Source organism: Notamacropus eugenii, chromosome 1, assembly GCF_028372415.1.
Source record: "Notamacropus eugenii isolate mMacEug1 chromosome 1, mMacEug1.pri_v2, whole genome shotgun sequence".
In the NCBI taxonomy this organism is placed as follows: Eukaryota; Metazoa; Chordata; class Mammalia; order Diprotodontia; family Macropodidae; genus Notamacropus; species Notamacropus eugenii.
Window position 1 is genome coordinate 601992000 of NC_092872.1, and position 25529 is coordinate 602017528.

The following is a 25529-nucleotide window of genomic DNA, read 5'->3' on the forward strand; positions in this document are numbered from 1 at the left end:
TACTTCTGATTTGATTAAACCATGCTATTCAACACCTGCCTCCAAAGTTGTAGCTCAGCTCAGCCACATTGACCTATGACATGGAGGGCTCATAAATTAGCATGGGTGGGGACAGAGGCAGACAATGTGGCAGCAGGGAATGTACTAAGCGGAAAAAAGACCTGGATTTAATTTACTTTTACTAGTTTTGTAGCTGTGAGTAAGTCACATAACTTCTCAGAACCTTGTTTTCCTCATTTTTAAAATGGCAATAGTATGTACCTCAGAGTCATATTGTGAGGTGCAAATGATATAATGTATATAATGTGCTCTGGGTGTTTTAGAGCACTATAAAAATGTCAAGCTGTGGATTGCTGAGGGTTGTTTAGTTTTGTTTTTGGGGGGAGACCTGTGATTTCAATAAGTAGACTTCTGGTGTGGAAATTCTTTCCACCAATATAAATTGGCTACTCATCTCTAATTTACAGTCATAGAGAGTTGCCTAGGGATTATTATCACCTTCCAGCACTGAAAAAAAAAGCCTCAACAATACAATTTAACAAAGTTAACTACTATGTATGTGGCATAAAGTAAAAACCTAGCCTGATCTAAAAGCAAAACAGGCTTCAGGGAAATAAAAAATGTATAGACTTCCAGGCTAGAATATGGCCCCTTTCACCAACACTAGAAGAACGCATCTAGTAGCAGATGGAAGAAATATCTATTTAAACAAATAGATAAGTGCATAGACCATTACTAGTTTGGGGACCATCCATCAGAAATGCTGTAACAGCAAAAATAATATCTGCTTTCTGTATGTTGTACATACCACTAAAGATTAATAAATCATAACTAATAATAGAAAACAAATCAATAGAGAATCATACAAATTTTGGACGGTTTGGTCTGTGCTTAAAACCTGAACAATAATCAGTTAGTGTCCATATATACTGGAGATTCCTAACTAAATCAATTTCCAAGGCTCATAACATTTAGAAAGGGAACAGTGGTACCTGAAAATATATAATGATGAAGATTAAGTCATTTGTATTTTTTGTGAATCAGTAGAAATAGAATGTGAAAGATAGATTAGGGAGAGATTTTCTGTTGATTGCCTTAAACTCCAGGCTTAGGAATATAGTCCTTACCCAACAGATAATGAAGAGCCATAAAGGCATTACATTAGAGGAGCCAACATAATCAAGACAGTGGCAGTAGGGAGAAGGGAGGAAGGGGAAAGAAATTTTTAAAAGCTGGTCATCTTTCCCTTCCTTTCTCCTCCAGAAATATTCTATCCCCAATCCTCTTAATAGGTTTTTTTTGGGGGGGAGGGGTATTGGAAGGGTTGTTAAACATGGATTTCTAGCCACAAATTATTGTTTTTGCCAAGTTGGAAAGGGGAGGTAGGAAGGAACTTAGTGGGTTTGGCTTTTGGGTTTTTTTTTTCAAAATAGGAGCAATCAAAGAGATAATTTTGCTGTGATAATAAGCATGCTGTTCATTGAAAAGTGACCAGAGAGAATGCATCATACCTGTATGTGATTTTCACTTCTGTACCAGGTTCATCCTTCTCCCAGATCAATGCAATTCTGTCCGGGGACTTCTGCACATGTTGATCCAAGCAGTTTACTGTGTAAAAATTTTTAAAAGGGTTACATGTATTACTTTTTTGGTTTTGGTATTAACAATGAATCAGTGGGACGACTTGTTTAAGTTGGTATACGTAGCACTCTAAAGGAATGGTAACCACTATTGTCACTAAAGTTCTGTATCCACTTGATGAAAGCAAAGGATTGTGGAAAGGTCATGTTCAAAACCTGAAAATAATGATGAGTTCAAGAAATTAAGAATCCACAAAGGTCATTACCCACTTCTCTTCTCAAATGGAAAAGATGAATGCATGCCAGGGAACACTCGAAAGTGGATTGCATTAGTTCTGAAGAAAAAGGAATCATGTCTAATAATACTCCAATACAAATAGGACGTGACTGTTTTCATAATATTGTCTTTGAGGGGAAAGGAGGAAATCTAGAATTAACAAAAACCCAAAACAGCTTTTAGGGTTCTATTCACCAAGGCTCCAAAAAAATTAGCAGGTTCAACACTAAGAAATGATACAGTCACTGGCAAAATCCATTCTGTTGGCTTCTGGGCACTTATCCCCATTACCCCAGCTGTCAGGTCCACATGACCTACCCTTACCAGACATAGGAAGAATTCTTTCATTTATTTTACTGCAAGCCAAAAGGATTAGAAGGTTCCTTTTTTTTGCACATTACGCTAAACAACCTGCTCCCGTCTTCCTTCATTTTCCAGATGAACTAGAACATTTAGCCTTGGTTAATACCAGCTGCCTCTCCCTTCAAACAACTTACTCCTATGATTCGATAATTCCTTTCTGTTGAGATTGGTAAATGTATTTGCAATGATCTATGGAAAGTCGATGTTATTCATAATACTTATGGAACTGCTGGTTCTTATAGCCCTGTTTGCATATACTTCCAGAAAGAAAATTATTCCCAGTGCTTTAGAAACAGGTGGATACGATTTAGGAACATGACAACAGGCATCATGTAGTCCAACTCAGACTTGAAGCAGAAAATCTCTTTAATGTTTCTGATATGTGGTCATTGAGTCTTGACTTGCAACTTCTACCAACAGAGAACTCACTACCTCCCAAAGTAGTTCTCAAAGTATTTAAAGGTAACTTTAATTATTAAGAATTGTTTTCCCCTCCTATCAGTTCTGCATCTATAGCTTCCACTAAAATGCTTCTAGTTATTCCCTTTAGGGACAAGCAAAATAATTCTGGCATGTCTTGTACAAGCCAACCCTTCAAATACTTGAAGACAGTTATCATATGCCTCCTAAGTTTTTCTTCTCTGGGCTAATCATCTCCAGTACTTCCAACTGATCATCATCATTATAACATAAATAGGTTTCTATAGTACTTACAAAATAGTTTCCTCATATCAACCTTCCAAGGTTATACAAGGACTCTTACTTTCACTGCTATGGAAAGAGCAACAACTACTGCTCTCTTTTGGCCCTATGCCAACAGGTCCTGTTGCACAACTAGAAATTTGCTACGTTACCTAAGAAAATTGCAAGATTCCTACAATACAGGTTAATTTTCCCCCTAAAAAAAAAACATAAGGCATAAATCCCTAGCCCAAAACTCCTTGGTTTAATAGACTCCCCATTGCCATGAGAAATCAACATGGAGTCAATAGACTTTTCTGATAAGGCGTGCTATTTTGGCAAATGTAAAGGCAATATGCCCATATGAACTCATGCTACGTCTTTATTGAATATCCTTTCCAAGTTATTACTGAGTAAATTCCTTTTGTCAAGTGTTAAACAGTCTACGAATATCTCCTTTCATTCTAATCCCAAGCCCAAACATACATAATTAAGTCAGGCCTAGCGTAGAACCTACTTCATATCACAGAGCATGATTTCAAATCTTTGTATCCCAGTTAACCTCCTGTAGACACAATCCATCTCTTGTAAATTATCTTTTCCTAAAATCCCACAACCACAATTGAATACAATATTCCAGATATGATTTAATCAGGACAGAAAATAGTGGGACCATCATTTCCTCTGTTCTGGGAAATAATGATAATATACTAGTTGACACAGCCTGTCTTAATCATGTCTAATAGCTCATAAGATCTTTCAATTGTCATTTCAGTCTATTGAATGACTGAATTTAAAAGTCATTAAAACCTTGAGGTCCTTTTCTCACTAAATCTCTGACCTATGCAATTGATATTTTAAACTCAGGTATATAATTTTTCATTTATTCCTATTAAATATCACTTTATTTGGCAATTATCATGCCCTAACATATTTAAGGGTCATAGGAAAAAGTAAATATGAGAATCTGAGAGGCTGTGGTGTTTGGGTTCTATTTTCATGGGCTAAGAAGATCAAAATAGGAGAGACAGGGATTGTACTAGGGAAGAAAGGAGGAGAATAGGAAGAGAATTCATTTATCATGCGACAGAAGTACATAAGATACAGAATATTTGAATATGGAGAAAGGAGTGGGGGAAATGGATATTTCATGAACCTCAGTTTTACCTGAACTGGATAAAAGCAAAGTTGAACACAATTTTACTCACATACACACAGAACTCAAAAGGAAAATAGGAGGGGACCAGGATGAGGAAGGAGGAGAAAGAAACTTAAGAATAAGGGTAGGTTATAGCAAAACAAATTCCATTGTTAGAGAGAGTACCAGTTCAAGAGTACCAGGTCAAGATTAAAAGGAAAGAAAGGAAGAATAAAAACTTGGAATCAGGGTGGTGTAAAAGGAAGAAAAGAGATCTGATAGAGCAGAAACAAACGGTTACACCTATTGCACATGTACTTAGCAAATTCCCTTTCTTTTACTACCTTCTTATTTGCAACAAGGAGATGGAAAAGGAAAATGTACAAGAGGAGAAGATGGAGGGAAATATTAACAATCATAACCATAAACATCAATGGGATGAACTCACCCATAAAGCAGAAAAGGAGAGCAGACTGGACAATAATATACTGTTTACAAGAAACACACTTGAAATAAAAAGTTAAAATGAGGGGCTAGAAGAAAATCTAATATGTTTCAGCTCAGATTAAGCTACAGTAAATATACATAATAAAACATAAGCAGGGAAACTTACATTATGCTTAAAGGCATAATAGATACCAATATCAATACTTTATTAGAAAAAGCCACAACTAGGATGGCACCCTGGGCTTCAGAGACCCTTAAATGGCTCCGTGGGTAGAACACTGAGCCTAGAGTCAGGAAGACCTGAGTTCAAATCCAGCCTCAGAAATTTACTAGCTGTGGTGACCCTGGGCAAGTCACTTGATCTCTATTTACCTCAGTTTCCTCATCTGTAAAAATGATCTGGAGAAGGAAACAGCAAACCATTTCAATATCTTCACCAAGAAAATCCCATGGACAGTATTAGCATGTTATGGCCCACAGGGTGTGAAGAGTCAGGCAGGACAGAACATCAACAACTTGGGCTTTTCCCCCAGCTACCCAGGCCCAAATTTAAAGGATATTGAGAGTACCTGCACTGAGTTACTAGATGGCCTCATTCTCTCTGGTAGATGGCCATTCCTGCAATCAGGTCCTCCTTGATCTAAATATTCTCTTCTCCTTCCTCCTCTGCAAGTAGCCTCACATCATGCCACCCCCCAGAGCTTGGTGTTCTAGGGTCTCTGGTCTCTGCCATGCACTCAGTGGATGTGTCCTAAAGCCTTTCACTCAACAGGATCTTGTCTGCTTGTTGTATTGTCCAAAGTCCTTCCTTATCCCATTCCCCTTCTTGTATATTTCCCCCCAGGCACAAAAATCACCGCTTGTGACTAGTATTAGATTCAGCCTCTCATTCTAGCTTGTCAGAATCTTTCTGGATCTTGATTCTATAATTCAAAATCTGTTTTATTTACTTTCTCCTGCCTGGAGTGGATTCTCCCCTCATTTTTGCTTACAAAAGTTGGGGGGAGGGTTCTTTTCATCCTTCAGGGATGAACTCATAACATAATGAACTCATAATCTTCAGTTTTCAAGCCTGACTGAACTCTTCTTTCTCTGAATTCCTCCAGCACTTAGGATCTGTTAAACAAATTTGGTATTTTTCATATGCTCCCTTGTGGGGTTAATTATGTTTTTACATCTCTGTCCTCTCTCCCCAACTGGACTACAAGATCCTTGAGGGCAGATTCATGTGTCTCAGAATTTTTAATATCCCCACCCCAGTATAACACAGGATTCTTAATATAGTAGGCCTTTAACAATCATTTGTTATTCATGATGATGGTGAACAGAAAGCAACATGAGCTTTCAATCACATAGCTAAAGGTCAAGGAAAAGCTTGGACCCTCAACTGTACAAAGTTTCCCTCCTAGATCTGGGGGAGGTGATAGTATCTATTCTTACTCATTCTGGACCTCTACTCCCTGAGGAAACCAGGTCTCAGGCCTGAATTTGTTTACTAGCCCAAATAATGGCAGAGGGCAAAGAGTTCCTAATTTTAGCAGAACATTCAGAGGGGGGAGGGGACAGGTATAACTTTAATGTCTGGCAGAGGAGAGGAATAAGTATAGGATGGCTGGTTAATTTGTTGAGTGATTATATTCCAGTCAGAAAGTCATGGGTCATATATACACACATAGGTTTACTGGTTCCAGACCCAAATCGGAAACAGTTACACTTCCCTGAGTCTAAAAATAGGGCAAAGTGATTAAATAAGGGGCTGGTTCTATATAGAGGCACCAGTCATGTCTCATCACTTAACAATGGATGTATCCAAGGCCCCTGCTCTAGACTGTCTTCTTTCTCCCTCTTCTCTCTCTTCCTATCTCTCCTTTCTCTCTCCTTTCTTCCCCACCCCTTAATGTGAATATAAGTTCCTTGAGTCCTGGAATATAGTAATGCATGCCTGATGGTCAATTGGTTGATTGATCAATATTCTCAGCTCTCATGGAATCAATTATCACCTCCATCCAAATAATTGCCAGTTCTATGTGTCCAACCTTGATCTCTTCCCTAAGCTACAGTCCTATCACTATATAATAGGCATTTCCCATCAGATATCCCATAGACATCTGAAACCCACCATGTCCAAAACATAGCCTATTATCTTAAAAATAGTTCTTTTGTAGATAGCCCCCTATCCTCCTAGTCTTTCTAGGTGAGTTGGCCTTGTCTCTTAATTCTCTCAACCCCAATATCTATTTGATTTGACCAAGTCTTGACAATTTTACTTCCATAGCTCTCATGTCCCCTCTTCTTTATTCATATGACTACCACCTCATCACCTCTTTTGTAGTGTATTGTGGTTTCCTAAGCAGTCTCCCTAGATCAAACGTCCCCCTCCTCCAATGCACCCTACAAGTAGTTGCCAAAGTAAACTTTCAAAACCACATCTCAGACCATGTCATTGCACTGCTCAGAAAATTCCAAGGGCTTCCTATTGCCTCTAAAGGACAATATAATACAAAACCAAAACCTTTCCGTGACAACTAGGTGGTAAAGTAGATCAAGTGCTAGGCCTAGAGTCAGGAAGATCTGAGTTCAAATATGACCTCAGAGACTTAGCTATGTGACTCTAGGCAATTCACTTAATTTCTGTCTGACTTGGTTTTCTCAACTGTAAAATGGAGATAATAGCACCGACCTGACAGGGTTGACTGGAACATGGGGGGTGTTTAATAAATACATTATTTTCTTCTTTCACAATCTGACTCCAGGCTATGTGTTGCATATTTTCATTCCTACCATTTTCTAGCCAAACTGATCTCCAGCATTAAATCTCCCACCTTGTTCCTTTTCACCTACATCTCAGTCTCTTAGAATCCTCAGCTCCCACCAAAGTCCAGAACAAGTACTTTTTTTCTGATCTTTTTCTATAGATCCAGTAGATCCTCCAAGTTACTAGTACCTCCCTGCCACCCCTTCTCCCTGCAAAATTACATGCATTTAGTTTTTGTAAATGTTGCATTTACTTATATGTCTACACACTTTCCCCTTAGTTGAATTTAAGGTCTTTCAGGATAAAAACTAGTTAATTCTCCTCTTTGTATCTCCAGTACCTTGCATGGTTCTTGGCACATAGTATGTACTTAATAATGGACTGACTAATTGACTGTCAACACTGTTAAGGAATAGCGTGTCCTCCCTGAGCTACAGCATTTAGGTCTGATGAAAGGGAAAAGAAACACAGTAAGCGATTTCCCTCTCCTCTTAGCCAAAGAGAAGATTCTTCACATTTCTCCATGGAGAGTACTTTGCAGACACGGGCCCTAGGGAATATCAAGGAAAGTATTTTCTATCTCACATGTGCTATAAACACATTGACCTTCAATAATTATTCAGTGCCATTGCTGAAAGAAAGTTTCCAGCAGCTGCTGGGAGAATAGCTTTTGAGACAACCAAGTAAAAAGTATTTATAGCAGTAACAAAGAAAGCACACCCTCCACCCATCAGACTGGGCAGTGCAAAAGGAAAATCCACTTCCAAGAATGGTTGGGCAAGAGAGCAACTGCTACTATTAAAGATCCCACTGAGTCTTATCTTCCAAACCACAATGACCTCTTGCCCTCCTGCTGTGCCCCAGCCATAAGGTCTCATCTCCCTTCTGTGCCCTAGCACCAGCACTTTCCCATGCTGCTGCAATTCCTGTTCCAAAGCCCATCCGTATGGGGGAGGGGGGGTAGGCTCTCTCCTTATTGGTGCCCCCTCCTCACCTCTGTCCCCTTACAGTACCTGCTTTCCTTCAAAGCTCCCTTAGCTCAGGCGCTACCTTCTGCATGAAGCCTTTCACAATCTCTCCAGACTTCAATGTGGTCTCCCTACAAATTCTCTTATATGTCATTTGCATATACTTTGTATATATTTTTACATATATATGTATATTTTGGATATATATTTTGGATATATTTTTGGATATATTTTGGACATATTTTTTACTTATCTATGTGAACGTTTTATCAGTGCACACTTCCCCTAACATGCTCCTCCCATCCCCCAGCAGAATGTAAGCTTCTTGTAAGCTTGTCTTTATATCCCCAGTGCTTATCAGGAGACCTTACCTACAGTAGGAGCTTCATAAATGCTCATTGAATTGAAGTCCTTTTATTCTAATATACATGCCCACCAACATACCAGGTGGTACTACCCATCATTTCGTATACCAGTTCTCTCACTTATAACGGTGGATAGAGCACTGGACTAGGAGTCAGAAAGATGAGATTTCAGGTCCCAGCCTAGGTACAAACTAGCTTCATTTTCTCATCTGTAGAATGAGAAAGTGGAGTGGATGACCTCTAAAATCTCTTTAGTGTTAAATCTATGGTTCTATTGTCCTCCCAGCTACATTTACTTACCACTCAGCACCCAAAACAGTGGCAGCCCAGCCATATGTTGGCCTGTTATGGTTGATTATTAATAATATTAAACATTAATAATACCACCAATAAAAAAGTTCAGTAAATCAAATAGCACCCAAATGCACAGGAGAGTTCGTTTAAAGAAATTCTTTTGTGATGTGAATAATTCCTTAGTATCTTTTCTAGATTATTATATTTTCTAGATTATATTAATATAATTCTAGATCATCATATATAGGATTTAAAGTGGGGATGTATTATTACTGCCAATAATAATAACAATAAGAACATTCCCCATCATAATAATAACTCATCTATATAAACATACAAGTTTACACAAAACAAAAGCTAGAGGTGGTTTGCTTCACAAAAGAATGCCTTTAAATAACAAAAGCTGATCTTCCCCCCATTTAAAATAGTATTTGATTTACTAGCATTTCATTTAAATGCAACATTTCGAGAATATACTTTATTTTATTTTAATTTATGGAATAAAACAAGCACTTCCATAATGTAGTATATTAAACAGATGATTGTACATGAAACTGCAAATCTATTACATATAACTTGCTATTCTTTTTAAATATATAATCAAGTTATCATGTAAATTTCTTTTTTTTTCTTTTGTTCTTTCCTCCCCTAAATATATTTTTTTATGAAACAAGGCACTCCTATAACCACTAGGAGAAACCCAGTGTTAGCATCTAGTCATCTTCTAAGGCAGGAGTTCTTAATTTGTGGTCCATAGACCTCCTGAGTCTATGTATGATATGGATTCCATGAGGAAAAAAATTACATCTTTATTTTTACTAACCTCTAACTGAAATTTAGTATTTTCTTTCATTATGAATTTTAAAATATTATTCTGAGAAAGTAGGATTCTCTCTGTCTTTCTCTCTCTCTGTGAGACACACACACACACACACACACTCACGCTGAACCTCTGCTCTAAGGTCTGAGCCTATACTCTTGATTCCATGAAAGTCAGTAGGCAAGGCCCTGAGCAAAACTTAGAGCCCAAGAATTCAATGCCTTGCTGCCTTTCGTGAATGGGCACTTTCATTACTGATGGGTACATCATGATGTACAATACTTGTTGTTCTGACAAAGGAGTCTCAGAGCATACATACAAATACCCTGATGGTTCAGCTGAAAACAAATTATCAGCAATCTGGCTGAAAATAGTAAATGTATACAAACTTGATTTTTGTATACATAAAATGTATACAGATGGAGAACTAAACAGAGAGTTTAGAACGTATGAAAGCCTAGTCAAGTGTTTTTAAAACAGTATTCATCATAACCTGCCATGTTTTTGTTTTTGCCATTTCCTGATGTCTCTGGCATAGATTTACAGACCACACCTCTCAGACATCTGTTGCAGTATCTGTAGCACAACAAAAGTTAGATTTTAGAAACAGAAAAATTGACTTCCCAGGATGCCCCTGCAAGGATAAACACAGAAGTAAGATCATAAATGTAAAAAGATCATACAAACCTCTGCTTTCCAGAGAAGAAACATATGGTTTTCATTCACAGCTATCATTCTCACTACCATCCACCCCACGTGATTTCAATTAAAATTTCCAGGCTCCTTGGCTAGCCCTGACTGGTATAATCTCATCCCTAAATGTGCCCTCCCCTAGAGCAGTGAAACTGGCAAGAGGCCAGAGTGATTTCAGAGCCATATTGGCACTGGACAAATATATGTATTTCTCACACCACCCCCTGCTACTAATCTGTGACAGGCCAAACAGACATAGGTCAGGGTGGTCTCATTCTGTTCGAGATCAAGGGAAACATTGCTCTCTCCCACACTTTTACAAAGAGCTTTCCCAAAGGCAAAAAGCTAAGGTGGTAACATTGTCCCCAACTTTCCCAGCACTCCCTAGCTCTAGCTTCATCTTTCTCTCTTTCTTTCTTTCTTTATGTATTAATAGCTAGACAAACCGAGGCTCTTGTTAACTGGTTCTGTGAAAACACAGAGCTAAAATAGTGTTACAAAGTATGTTCATGTACAAGCTGTAAGTAAAAAAATAAAATAAAATTTAGGTGGGGGAGTAAAGTTCAGGGGAGTAAGCTCCACCATGTTTCAAGTGTTAGCTCAATTCATCACTGATAATCTAATTTTTGTTTTGGGTTACAGACTGAATGGGGCTTTACAAAACAGTGTCAATTGGAGGAATGATATTTGGGGTATGACAGTAGTTGCTTTCAAGAGAACTGTCCCTGTCTCTACCTTTTCAATCTAAATAGATTTGGAGGAAGATGGTAGAGTAAAAAGTATCAAAGAAGCCAGGTTCCTTAAAATTTCTTTAAAATACAAACAGGAACACCAAAAAATAAGTCACAGAAACCTTTTTAAAAAAAAAAAAAGGAAGAGAATTCATCCAAAAGACAATAAGAAAATGAGGTAGGGAGTCCCTTTGCAATATTTGGTAGAAAGAGCAAGAGAAACAAAAAGAAATACTAGATCAGAGGCTACATGGAGAATAGTACAGAAATCCTAAGAAACGTGCTCAAGTGGAGAAGGCACAATCAAAGAATTACAAGAAGATTCAACCTTCCCTTGTTCTAGTTGTGACTATATCCATATTTATACATCTTTATCTATCTATCTATCTAGACTTATCTATCACAAGGAGGGGGTGATGGGAATTCCAGAACCAGAAAAAGTAAAGATTAGGCTGTCAGCTGGAAAAGGACTCTAGAATCAAAGGAGGTTGGGGGGAAGGGGGAAAATCTATCAGTCTCAGAATATTCTAAGCTGTTCCCAGAGAACAGTGTATATGTATTTCTCCTTCATGATCCAGTTTGTAACAAAGCGTGGTGGGCAGGAACAGTCACAAAGAACAAGGAACAGAGGTGGTTAAAGAGAATAGGGAACAGTCAGACCTCTGAGTTCGTAATTCAGCTAGCTTCTTGCAAAGACCAGTTCACCAAGGGGCTAGATCTACTGTCATTTTCTGAATGATTTGGATTTTACCCCTGTATCTGATCCTGAAGAACTGGAAATGGTACTGAAGCAGGAGAAATTAAGAGCCAATGGGCATACAAAAGAAATCTATCTACAGTTAACATAATTTTAAAGGCATGCAGAAATTGATCATCAGGTTCTCAGACAGAAAGATTCCAAACAAATGGGAGAAAATGTAGATTGTGCTTTAACGATAACAAAAGACATCAGTAAATACCAACCCAGATGCCTGCTTTTTCAACTCCATAGTAGTATCTCTTACTTTTAATACCTTACATTTATTAATAATGTTTTAATATATTTAATTGCATGTTAATTATATATAATTAAATATTAATTATGTTTAATATACTATGTTCCAGGCATTTTACAAATATTATCTCCTTTGATCCTCACAGAAACCTTAGGAGGTGGGTGCTATTATCCCCATATTAGAGTTCAGGACACTGAGGCAAACAGCGATTTGCCCAAGTGACTTGCCCAAGATTACACAGCTAGTAAGTGTCTGAAATCGGATTTGAACTCAGATCAGACTCCAGGCCCAGCACTCCATCCCTGTTATCACCTAGCTACCTAACTTTACAAAGCATTTTCCTCACAATAACCCTCAAAGTTAGAGCAAGTAAGTGTATTTTACAAATGAGAAAATTGTGATTTGGAATGTTTTTTGTGACTTGCCCACAATCACATAAGTCGGAGCCAGGACTGAATCACAAGTCTTCTGACTCTATAATCAACAGCTTCTCCAATGTTTTGGTCTTCATATACCCAGCACCCAATCAAGTGCCTTTCACATTGTAGACCTTTAATAAATGCTTGTTGAATGCAACTAGTCCATTGGTATGTTTAGCTTGGATGGGTTGAAAACAACCATGTTGACCCAGAATGAAGAATTTTAAGAGGGCGTATAGCTTCCAGGAATAAGGAGAGGATTGCCCCCTTGAAGTCTGCTCTCATCAGAGCATTCATTTGAAGTGTCATTTTGAGTTCTAAAAGGCATAGATTGTTTAAGAGAATAAAGCAGGGAAGTTCAGTTACAGAAAAAATTGCAACAGTGTAAGTGGGTGAGGTAGTAATGAGACCTTGGACTAAGGTAGTAGAAATAGGAATATCACTGAAGTGATGGATGTGAGCGATATTGAGGCAAAATAGTCAGGACTTATCAATGATTTGATGCTGGAGGCAAAATAGATTTATTAAATTAAATTAAAGATTTATACTGGGTTAACAAAAGATTGGGCAAATATTCATGCCTCTCACTAACATATATTATGAAAGTAGAAGAAGGGGCAGATTTTGGGGGAGGGAAATAAAAAACCAGAGTTGTAGATGTGATGAGCTTATTCAATTTCACAAATAGTGAATGGGCAAGACACTATCCTAGAGGAAATAATGATAGATACATCCTAGACTCTGACATCAAGGAACTTATAGTCCAATGAGAAGGGGAGTCATGCATACAGGTCACTATGATACAAAGGATAAAGGAATAAAAATGAACCAAAGGTGTAGGCAAAGCATCATGAGAAATTTGAAAAGGAAAAGATCACTTTTTGCTTGAACTTCCTAAGCTGGACCTTAAAAGGAGAGCATTTGAATAAAAGCTCCAAAAATGTACGGGGGGAAGGTAGCATGGGGAGTCCAGTTCAGGTATAGGTGGGTGCTATGAGCAAAGACAGGAGGAAAGGAAAGACGAAGATGAGAAAGAGCTCAGATACAGTAATCCTGTGTGACTAAAACTATGTAACACAAAGCATGTGAACAGATAAGCCTGAACATTTAAGTTAAAAACTAAACTAAAATGTGGGCTACACTAAAATAGGACCAGGAATTTATGCTTATTAAGAGGCAAAAGGGAGCCACTGAAGTTTTTTGAGGAGGTGATTTACATGATCAGAACAGTACATTAGGCAACATTATGAAGGGCTGATCAGAAAGGGAATAAACCTGCAGCAGAAAGAGCAGTTAAAAGCCAAAGAATTGAGGCAATAAGAGATGAGTTAAGTCAGAAGCCCTACGGGTGAAGGAGAAGGAATCAATGAAGAGATTGATAATTGAGTCTACGGGACTAGTCAACTGATGAATGAGCGAAGAAAAAATATTTTTTTAATGGCTACAAGATAAGTCTGAGTGACTGGATGGACAGACTAGTCATATGAACATAAACAGACAAATTCGGGAGGTGGGGGAGCCAAATTTGGAAACAAGATCAGTTTAGTTGAGTTTGAGGTGCCAGATGATCATCCTGTTGGAGATGTCCTTTTAAGTTAGGTAATTGGTGATTCAAGTATGGAGCTGAGAAGACAGCTAATGTAGATTTAGACACAGATTTAGGAGTCATCTGTGTAGAAATGATGGTAAAAGCTGTAGGAACAATGATATTGATGAGAAGAACTGGTAAAGAGTAAAGGCAAGAGAAGCAAGGAGAGATCATTGGGGAACACCAGTATTAACGGGTGTAAAAGAGGAGCAAGGAAACAAAGAAGGGACCACAAGAAATGTAACAGGAGAAACAAGCAACTGATCTAGCTCAGCTTCCAGTCCCTATGCAAGAATATACCTGTAGATAAGAATCTGTCTTCTTTATGTTGTTAGAAAGCAAGAGAGCAAGAATATCCAGAAAGAAAGAACAGTCAAGGGCATTAAATGCTACAGAGAGGCTAAAGGTAAAGGATGGGGGGAAGGGAGCAGGGTGGCAAATTACTGAATTTGGCAATATCTTTCATTTGGTATTTCTGGGGGAATCATAGAATCTAGGCCTGGAATGGACCTTAGGGATCGTCTTGTCCAATCTTTCCTTTTTCAAAAAATGGAACAGGCTCAACGATGGGAAATGATTTGACTTGTTACTTAGTAAGTGACAGAGCCAGGACTCAAACTCAGATTCTCTTATTTTAGATTCAATGCTTTTTCTAGTATACCACACTTACTTTCCTGGATTTTGAGTTCTTTTTTCATGTGTATATCTTCTCTCCTGGCTGAATGATATGTTCCTTGATGGCTTGGAACTTGCCTATGACTTTCTATTCCCCTATAAAATGCCTAATCCTATACCTGATACATTCTAAAGGCTGAGACTATATTTGTGGATTGATTGATTCAGCTGATTTCAGTGTTTGAAACTTAGAAATAAAGGGTTTAAGACTCTGTTACTGAAGACTCATCACCAGTGTCAAATCTTAGATATTACTGGCCTTGAAAACGAAGTAGGCATACCTCTTAGGAGGTTGAAATGCACAGACGACCTTATCCTGAAGATAATTATCAGAGTTGCCTAGAAGGCTGAGGAACCTCGTCTCAGCCAGTAAAACATTGTCTGAGCAAGGATATATTTTTGTTTAAGTTTGCTCTGCTCATTGACCAAGGATTTTCCTCTCTTCTTCACCTCTTCTTTGCACTCTACAAGGAAGCATGTATTGTTTGTTTACGTGGGCAGAGTTAATACTTAGGCAACTCCTCCAGCCGCCAATGGCTCCCCGGGGCCTGAGTGATACGTCTGGGTGCTGTGGGACAGCCCGTAAGGCAGGCCAGCTACAAGACTACAGAAGTCGTTTCGTTTTCACTAAGGAGTTTTATTCGGAGTTTATTTACTAGCTTGCATCCCAGGGGCGAAATGAAAAAGAAAAGGAGGAGAGGGAACTGTCTAGATCCTAGGAGAACGGAGTCAAGGGCTCTTCCTAGCTCAAACTTATAACACGGACACAAAGGGAACAGAGAGTTGCGAGGAGTTGCTGGGTGAGGGGTAAGACAAAAGACGGAACCAGGGCGGGGATGTAACTCCCTGGGTTGTCCATTCGAGTCCGCAGGTCCCAGCTAGCTGCCCAGTGCAAACTGATCCCCCACCTAGCCAGCCCAGAACGTAAGGGTAAGTACAAGGTAACTCTAGGGAAGAAAAAAGCGTCCTCTAACAGTCTCCCAAACCTGTCATCCTGGACAGCAGCTGGAAGGACTCGCGCTCTCAACCCGCCCCACATAGCTGGCAGGAAAGCAGCATTCTGGGGTGGAGTGGGGGTGGGGAGAGGGCGCGTGAGTGCACAGAGGAGGTGACAATGGTCAGGAGCTGTCAGAGCTCCCTCGTGCCCTAGAGGTTCTTAGGGGCTTTGTGGGAGGATCTATAGTTTGCAGTGATAAGGTGACGTGGCTCCTGACTTTGCTAGAGACTGTTAAGGATAAATGAGGTAAAAGTGGAGAGAAAGTCGAAGGAAATAGGGACCCCCCGAAGGGTTTCATGGAGAGGATGCGGATGTTGCCGGGGGGGGGGGGAGGGGGGCTATGAATTTGTTGGCCAAATTGCTAGAAGTGTCCAGATTACCGAGGAAATTGTGGCCAGGTTGTAAGGGTTGCTAGGGAGCAGGTGACCAAGGTTGCTAGGGCAAAATGTAGGAATGGACTGGTTGTGGGTTCAAGTAAAAACTAAAATGATGGGAGAAATGGGGAGAAGGAATAGTTCCTGTTACCTCACCCCTTCCCCCAAATGCCAACCCCCATCCTTAGCCTTACCCGACACGTTTAACTGGCCGCCCAGGAACCAGCTAATCTTGCCCTGGTTGAAATCACAGTCCTCGACGGTATGGTAAGGGGTGTCCCACACCAGCGTGTGCTGGGCAAGGCGCCCCCAAAACACTTGGGGCTCTTTGACAGCTTGTTCCCACAGCTTCGCGTAGGTGCTGAGTTTCCTTGACACCGCTGGGGCGGCGCTGCCGGCCCCTTTTCCGGCAGCCCAGAGGCCCGGACCGTGGCCGCCCAGGAACCGGCGATGTAGCTGCAGGGGCAGCCCCGGCCCCCAGCTTCTCGACCCCCCGCATCCTGGCAGCACCCAGAAGCTCCCGCACAGTTTGCGGAGCAGTCCACGGCCCCCACCGCTGCCGGAGGTGCACAGGCTCAGAGCAGTCATAGCGTTTAGCCACCCCCAGACCCGGCTTTCCTGGGGCCCCTCGGATCCTGGCACAGCACCCTAAGACGGCTGCACTTCCAACGCAAAAACTAGAGGAACTCAGCGAGGCGGGGACCGGAGCCAATAACGGGCTCCTCCCACTCTTCTTAGTCCCTCCCAACTGCCAGTTCTTCGGGGAAGGGCGGGGTGGGGGGTGGGGGGGAAGGAGGAGAGAGAGAGATAGTGTGAGAAAGAGAAAGAAGACGTTTAGCTCCCCATTTCCTCTGTAGTGGTAAACTGGAGGGGGCCTGGTAGTGGCTCTCTCCTTCCCTCCTCCTGACTCCCACCTCCTCGTCAGGTCCCTTATTCTTCTGGAGCCCACCTCCCCAAGTTCAGTTATCTTTCCCCCTCCCCACCACCTTTCCTTCTGTCATCTTGGGGGGAGGAGGGAATTAGGGGAGGATATGATCGCAGGAGGAGGAGAATTTAGGGCTTCGAGATCATCGAGGTTCTGAGAGGCAGTCCTCAGTACCTGCTGCTTGGAGGTGATGAAGGCAGTCTTGTGGAATGTCAAGTTGAAGTTTTGCTTTGATTTCATTTTATAGGTTGTTCTTGAGCCTACCAAAATAAGGCTATTATCTGGATCTCATACAATCTTAGATGTAGGAGACACCTTAGGAATCCTTTAGTCCAAAATGGAAGTCCAGAAAGATGATGATTTGTTCAAAGTCACAAAGCTATGGAAGTCCAAAGAATTGGTGAGTGTCTTCTTTCAAGGTCACAAAATTGATAAAGTAAATGAATTGGACTTTGAGCCCATAACTACATGAATCCAGTGCTCTTTCCACTATATCTGTCTTTAAGGGGACGATTGTAGGGATGGAGAGAAAAAGACAGAGACAGAGAGAGATAAACAGATAGACAGAGAAAGAGACAGAAAGAGAATGCTTATTGCCCTTGCTCCCCTGGGGGTGGGTGGTTCCTGCTTCCAGTGTTTCCCCTCTCTAATCCATTCTCCACTCAGCTGCCATCTTAATCATCCAAATGCACAGGCATCACTTTTCTGTCCCAAAACTTTCAAAAGCTCTCTAGCCCTCAAGCTAAGACCATCCACAACTCACTGACCTACTCTTTCAGCCTTAGTTAATAATATTCCTCTTGACATACTCAGTATCCCATCTCCTGTTTCTTTGTCTCTTCCAGCTATCCCTCCTACTTGAAATGCAGTCCTTTCCTCCCTAAAAGATTCCTTCTGTTACTTCAAGGCTCAATTCAGGTGCCATCTTCTCTTGGAAGCGTTCTCTGATGCCTCCCCATTTGTTAATGCTCTTTCCCTTTCTGAAATTCCCTTGAATTTACTTATCTGTATATGTTAAATCTCTCCAGTAGAATGGTAAACTCCTCCAGGACTTTGGCTTTTGTCTTTAAATCCCAGGGCCAAGTACCTCACCTTGCATAATTAGGATATGAAATAAATGTTTATGGAAATGTTGAACCTTGGTGATGTGGAGAAATATATGTCATCAAGTAAACAACTAAATATAAACTCTTTACATATAGTTTTTTTCAGATTGAAAATTCTCTGAATATTTCCCCTACTGCTCTATTTTGCCAACAAAGTACTACAAGCTAAATGTAGTCACAAACAGAGATGCCAGCATAAAGTGGTAGAGATTGAATCATCTAACTACTCACCAGGTAGTCAAACGTTCTTGGAAGTAATCTTTCTAACAAAAAGAGCTGTCCAGCCATGGACATTTAGAAGGTGATGAGTTCCATGAAATGTCCAACTAAGCGAAGACTGAGTGATCACCTATCAGTGATATTGTAAAGGAGATTTTGGTATGGGTTGGAAGACTGAACAAGATGCCCTTTCAAGTCCCTTGCAACTCTAAGATTCTCTCATTCAAAGAAATTATTCCTGGCCTTCAGTTCAAGAGACAACATTGGCAAATGAATCAATATAGAGGACGCTGGAATTCTAACCCAGTTCCTGACAATGACTTGTCAGTCTTAGTTAACTCACTTCACTTTTCCTGGCTTCAGTTTTCCCATAAATTCTTTAAAAAGGAGAAAAGATAAGAGCAGAAAACCAATTTGCCATTACTTTATGACATTTTGGGGAGGCTGCCCTTAATTCAGTGGTTGTTGGTGCAGGACCCAGAAATGAGAAATAGGAATTTGGCTGAGGACGCATTACATAGTTCCTAATCCCCTCTATCATGATCTCCTCTATAGACCTTACTCCCTTACTACAACCTAAGAGGGCAATTTCGAGGAAGGATATAAGAAAGGAACACTCACTACAAATGCCTCTATTCATGTTTTTAAGGATTCCAGATTTCTTAAATTATCCCAGTTTCATAATGATCTCTACTCTACTGGATTCACCTATAAAATTATAAGATCTGAGAACTATAAGGAATCATGAATTCTTCTAGTCAAGGGCTCTCAACCTCTGCCATGGATGGAACCCGCTGGTGGTCTGGTGAAGCCTATGGACCCTTTCTCAGAATAATGTTTTTAATTGCATAAAATAAAGTATATAAGATTAATAAAGGAAAACAATTATATTGAAATGCAGTTATCAAAAAAAAAATTTAAGTTCAAGGACCCCAGATTAAGAACCTCAGATGTTTTTCACCCTCCTGCCTCCAGGCAGGAATATACCATTAGATAAAATCTGTTCCCATACCAGGTCAAGAAGGGATTAAAAGGAAAAGCAGAAAAAATAAAAACCTGTGGGAACAGGTGTCAACTGAGGGGAGTGTGCAGGGGGTACAATGCCATGTTTGGAAAGATTAGGCAGAAATCAAATTATAGACACAAAGCTGAGCAGTATTATTTTATCCTAGGGTCTTCTGAAAGTTTTTAAACAAAGGAGTGATATAGTCACACCTGTGCAGCAAGGAAACGAATTTGGCAGCTGTGGAGAGGGTAAAGAGGAGAAGGGAGAAACTAGGAGCATGGACCTTGTTCTAATACCACCTAGGCCTCAATTTCCTCATTTGTAAAATAAAGGATTCAGACTAGAAAACCTTTGAGGTCTCCGTCAGCTTTGGATCTATGACCCTATGAACCATTGAGTTAGGGCTTAAGTTATTACAGACAAATCTATTAAGAAGCTATTGCAATTGTTCCAGGTGGAAGGAATGAGGGCCTGAATTAAGATAGTGGCTGCATGAGACAGAGAAGTGGACAAATGGAAGAGAAGACTTACAGCTGATTAGATGAGTGTGCTGGAGAGAAAAGAAAAAAAGATGGCTTTACTCTTTGCAAACCTGAGCTAGAAAGATGGGGATACTTTTAAGAGAAATAAATGAGCGGAGCCTAAATGTCAGAGTAGAAGAAAAAAGAAGAGCTGAGCGTTTCCCCACTCCTCCACAAAGATGCAATAAATGCATCAAACTGAGTCCTGACTGGAAAATTCAAGACAAAAAAATTCATAATGAGTCATTTTTTCCAGCTTGAATAGCATAGGGAGACAGATAAAGTTGTCTGTGGACACTAGGGACAAGCCATAAGGACTGTGCCAAAGAGCAAGGAGAGGTCCTAGAGTCATGATGGGGCATTGTGCTCTTGTATAAGATATGGGAAGAGGTGGCAACTAGCAGCTCTGTCACTCACTCCCCAGTTCCTGATCACAAATCCAGGATGGACTGAGAAAATGACTTGCACATAGTGGTGGGATTCCAGGGTAAAGAGACATCTCATGACCTAGTTTGTGTACTGAGCAAGGAAAAAGATCAGTAGCAATTAGTAGCTGTGTGGCTAATGACCCCAAGAGAAGAGCACAGTCTCAATGCCAAATTCAAGGTCAGTCTTAAGCCTACAGAGGCATGATCAGGATCAGAATCTCAGAACTTTCCAGCTAGTCACTTAGATAGTGACTAAGTCCAGAAGCAATCTGCTGAATGTACCAACCAGGGGCAAAACAAAAGGAATATTATATAGATCCAAACCCAGGGCAAGAGTTTGCAGAGCTCAAACTAGAAAACAGTGATCAGACTTTACTCTGAAGTACAGAACTTTCGAAGCACTTAAAACCTGCAGGTACTCAACCAGAACTATTCCTGAGATCCTGGATACATACAACACTCAATATCATAAAAAAATAGAAGTAGACCCCAAGAAGACAAAAGCTTAACCAAGACATTCCCCTCAGAAGTGTATAGAACCTGGCCCTAACAGGAAGTAGACTAGAAGAATGAATAAACATGAAAAGAATGTCACCCAAAAAAAATCTGTTATGTTGACAGGGATGCTCAAGATACAAACCCAGTAGAAGATAATGACTCCCGAACATCTACAAGCAAAGCCTAAACAAAATAAAGCTTGGGCACAAATCTGGCCTGAATTGCTAGAAGAGACAAAGCAAGAGTTTTTGGTAAATTAACTTAAAAACCACACAGGAATCATATGAATACAACTATAAAATATTCTTTATATAAATAAAAACAGATCTAAATAATTGTAGAAACATTAATTGCTCATTGGTAGGCCACGCTGATATAATAAAAATTATACTAATACCTAAATCAATTTCCTTATTTGGTACCAGACCAATCATATTACTAAAGGATTTATATGCTTTATAAAACTAGAAAAAAATAATAAAATCCATCAGGAGGATAAAGCATCAAGAATCACAAGGGAATCAATGAAAAGGAGAAGGATGAAAGGGGTCTAGCAGTCCCAGGTCTCTAATTACTCTACAAAGCATTAATCATCAAAAGAATTAGGGACTGGTTAGGAAATAGAGAGGTTGATCAGTAAGACAGATTAGCTACATAGTATTAAAAACCAATTAGCACAATAGCCTAGTGTTTGATAAATCCAAAGATCCCAGCTACTAGGGCAAGAACTCACTATTCAACAAAAACTATTGGAAAAACTGGAAAGCAGTTTGGCAGTACCTAGATTTAGACCAACATCTCACACCATATGCCAAGATAAGCTCCAACTAGGTTTATGACTTAAAGGACATTATAAGTAAATTAGAGGAAAAAAAGATAAAATTATAGGTCACATGTACAAAGGAAGGTTTCACAGCCAAATGAGATAGAGGATCGCAGAAGGGAAAATATACGATTCTGATTACATAACATTAAAAAAGGCTTTGTACAAACAAAATCAATGCAGCTATAATTAGAAGAGAACAGGTATGAGGGAGGGGAATCTTTGCAGCAAATTTCTCTGATAAACATCTCATTTCTAAGATTTGTAGAAAACTGGTGGAAATTGATAAGAATGAGAACTACTTCCCAATTGATAAATGTTCAAAAGATATAAGCAGGCAGTTTTCAGAGGGAGAAATTCAAGTTATTAATAGCCACATAAAAAGTACTCTGTCTCACCAATAATTAGAAAAATTTAAATCGAAAGAATGCTATAGTTTTATTGCATACTCATCAGATTGGCATGGTTGGGCAAAAAAAAGGAAACTGACAAATGCTAAAACAAAAACAGGTACATTCTTAGTGGAGCTATGAAATGGTCTAGCCATTCTGGAAAGCAATTTGGAACTATGCCCAAAAATCTATCAAAATGTTCAGGTCTTTTGATCCAGCAATACAACTTCTATTACTTGAAAGAAATTAAAGAAAGAAGAAAAGGACCCATATGTAAAAAAATATTTATAGCTGCTCTTTCTGTGGTGACAGTTGGAAAATCAGGAGGTACCCATCAAGTGGGGAATAGCTAAACAAGTTATGGTATATGAATATGATAGAATCCTGTTGTTCTATAATAAATGAAGAAGCAGACTTCAGAAAAACATGAGAAGACTTTTGAGTAAGCTGTGATAAAGTGGGGTAAATAGACTAGAAATAGACTAGAAAAATTTATATAACAACAATAGTATAAAGACAAACAACTTTGAAAGACTTGGGGACTGATGCTCACAATTAGCAGCTACAGTTTCATAGCACTCCTGATGAAATATGCAGCCAATTTCCGGAAGAGAGTTAACAGACTCAGAATATAGATTGATGCACTTTTTTTTAAAACAACGTGGGGATTTGTTTTGCTTGACTACACATGTATGTAACAAGGCATTTTGTTTTTCTTGCTTTCTCAATGGGGTATGGAAGGGGAGGTGAGAGGAAGAGAAGGAAGATTATTTGAAAACTTTAAAAATTTAATTTTAAAAAAAGAAAAATAAAGTGTGAAAGCAGAATGGATTTGGACGGAAATATAACAAGTTCTGCTTCAAATATATTCATTTTGATGCAAAATAAAGGGTATGAGGAAACTGGGGGGAAAAACTCTTTCCTTTGCCAAACTTGTTACATATTTTGCCACTCTAGAATTAAAATATAATCAACAAAATAGATGTTGAAAAGTGGAAGTATTTTGAAAAACCCATTTGTAAGGCAATTTAATTTGGGGAAATACTAGTTTCCCTAAGCTGTGGGGGATAATTTCCTTCAGGAAGGGCATCTGGTAAAAGAATCTCAGAACTCTGAAACTGGAAGAGAACTTAGACATTAATCAAACCCTTTCCTGGAGGGAAGGGTTTGGTCCAGATCCAGATCTGCGATTTCACTAATATAAAAATTCTCCAAATGAAAGCTCCTCTATAGGCACAGGTCATTGACTCATTTGCAGATTCTAGTCTCAGAGGGTTGTCCTAAGCACTGAGAAATTCAATAACCACTGTGCCAGAAGCAATGCCCAAGTTTTTCTAAAGTCACTGTGCCTGCAAAGACAAGAAACAGACTCAGAGATGCAGAGAAGCAAAATCCCTGAAGCCAAACAAAGGAAGGAAAGTTTCTAAGGGAGTGACAAGCAGTTTGTAGATATGACTGGCTGGTTTTTCTCCCTACTAGGAAAAAAGTTCACATTAGCTTTACAGAAAATGACCAGAGGTTTTCAAGGCACAAAACATATGTAACAACAGACCACTGCTGGTCCAGAGGACTGAAGGACACATTTTTCACAAAAAGGCCCCAGCTCTGGACTGGCTCCGATCATGCATAGTCCTGGGGCACGTTAGTCTCTCAAGAGAAGGGGCAGATTTTTTTCTTATTGTCTCTGGCTCTTTACACACCCATACCAAAGGCCTAGGGGAAATCACTTAGAGCTTAGGTTTGGCCCAAATTTAGGATCACCCTAAAGTAAATCAACAAAGTTCCTTCTAGAAAAGTATTCAATAAAATTTATAGAGTACACTTCAACATATCAATATAGAAGTATACATAATATAACTCAGGTATGGGATAGCTATTTTATTTCCTACATACATGAAAAATCCATGAAACATAAACACAAGGTGACAAAGACTGAAACAGTAACCTATAATTTTTTTTGTATTACCCCAGAGGGTTGACATTATTTAGTGGGACTATGAACAACCATTTCACCTTCACTTCAGTTCTGTACTATCTGAACTCCCTCAAGGTATGTATCTTCTAGCAAGCTGGGATTCTTTTGAGCCCCATCCCTGTCCTGAAGGTACCCAAGAGTATTAACTACAAAAAACTCTTTTGAAGCCAGTCATCTGCAAACAAGTAACCCTAGGAATTCCTAAAATACTCTCCCAAAAAGTCCATCTCTCCTGATCACTGTTCAGTCATCTGTACTTGAGGGGGAAAAAATCACAAGCAGACAAAGAAACCGGAGCCCAAATATCCAGACTAAGTATCACGGAGTCAGGACATATACTGGCTACCAAATATCATCAAATCTCATCAAATAACTACAGAGGTAGTTGCTAGGATTGAAAAGAGAGAGTTTTTTGAGAATGGGGAAAATATGGACATATTTGTAGGCAGCAGGGAAGAAGCTAGTAGACAGGGAGAGATTGAAAGTGAGAATGTGGGTTTGACAGAAAGAGGCAATCTATTGGAGGAGATGGGGTGGTATATAATTTGCATTCCACAAAAACCCACAAATCTCCAATAAACATGTCTAACTATGCCTCCTGCATCTTGTACTTGTGAAGCCGATTTTTTTAACCCAGGAATATAACTTTACATTCTTATATATTACGGTATTCTTTATTAGGTTAAACCCAATGACCTAGCCTCTCAACATTTTGGGGGAACCTTAACCCTATCATCCACTGTATCACTCTCAGCTTTGAGTCATGTATAGATGTTATATGTACACTGTCCACACAAATTCTCAGAACCTTCTTCAGCTCTCCACTGGCCATTCCCAGGAACAAAAGCAGTCAGGCACCAAGGGATTACAGTGGGCTTTACCTCACCCTGCCAAAAAAGAATCGCCAGGACCTTACCTCTGATGCTCCTGTTTTTTGTAAGTCTCTCAGGGAGGGAAGGGGGAGGGAAAGTGAAGGGGACAAATCATTTGTTAAGCACCTACTACATGTCAGGCACTATTTTAAGCCCTTTACAAAGGCTCATTTTATGTTCCAGGATAGAAAAAGATACAACATCACCACCCGCCATGAGGTTAGACCTCAAGGGAGAAATTCAATCAGTCTAATCACTTCCCTCCCTCAGGGCTTCTCTCCAAGTGCTGATGCTCTGCTTGAGCTCAGGGCTCAATGGCTGGCATACTCCCACCCCCTTAAACTTTTCCCATCACCAAGATTGTGGGCCCCTCACTGCCATATTCTAGTCCCATTCCCCTTTACTACCTGCCTGATTCTTTTCTCCTGTCCACCTCAAATTCACCTTGCATCATCACTCCAGATCTTTGCCATTATATTCTCGCCTTCTTATGTCCTCTCTGAATGACACACTCCATACTTGACAAACTTCTTTCCTTCCTAAAACCTTTTATTTCTCATTCAGCTCTTCTCCCAGTTCTCACTAAGACCTAGCTCTCTCCTGA

The 25529-nt window shown here is 39.7% G+C and overlaps 1 protein-coding gene and 1 long non-coding RNA gene across 3 annotated transcripts in view; one reads left to right on the plus strand and one right to left on the minus strand.

Annotated features, from left to right (window-relative positions):
- ACSS1 (acyl-CoA synthetase short chain family member 1) overlaps positions 1-16849 on the minus strand; it is a 65891-nt gene extending 49042 nt beyond the window's left edge. The window contains exons 1-2 of one of the 2 annotated variants that reach the window (XM_072634625.1): positions 16355-16849; positions 1512-1608 (exon numbers count right to left, since the gene is read on the minus strand). In XM_072634625.1, the coding sequence (XP_072490726.1) occupies positions 1512-1608; positions 16355-16748 (491 nt within the window). In that variant the 5' untranslated portion in view covers positions 16749-16849. Of the gene's footprint in view, positions 1-1511; positions 1609-16354 lie in introns of those variants that run through there. The other variant, XM_072634626.1, reaches the window with a different exon arrangement.
- Positions 15570-21265, plus strand: LOC140520615 (uncharacterized). Its single transcript, XR_011972597.1, has 3 exons — positions 15570-15719; positions 17333-17485; positions 20987-21265. It is a non-coding gene; the product is annotated as an uncharacterized lncRNA (long non-coding RNA).
- The last annotated feature ends 4264 nt before the right edge of the window (positions 21266-25529 follow it).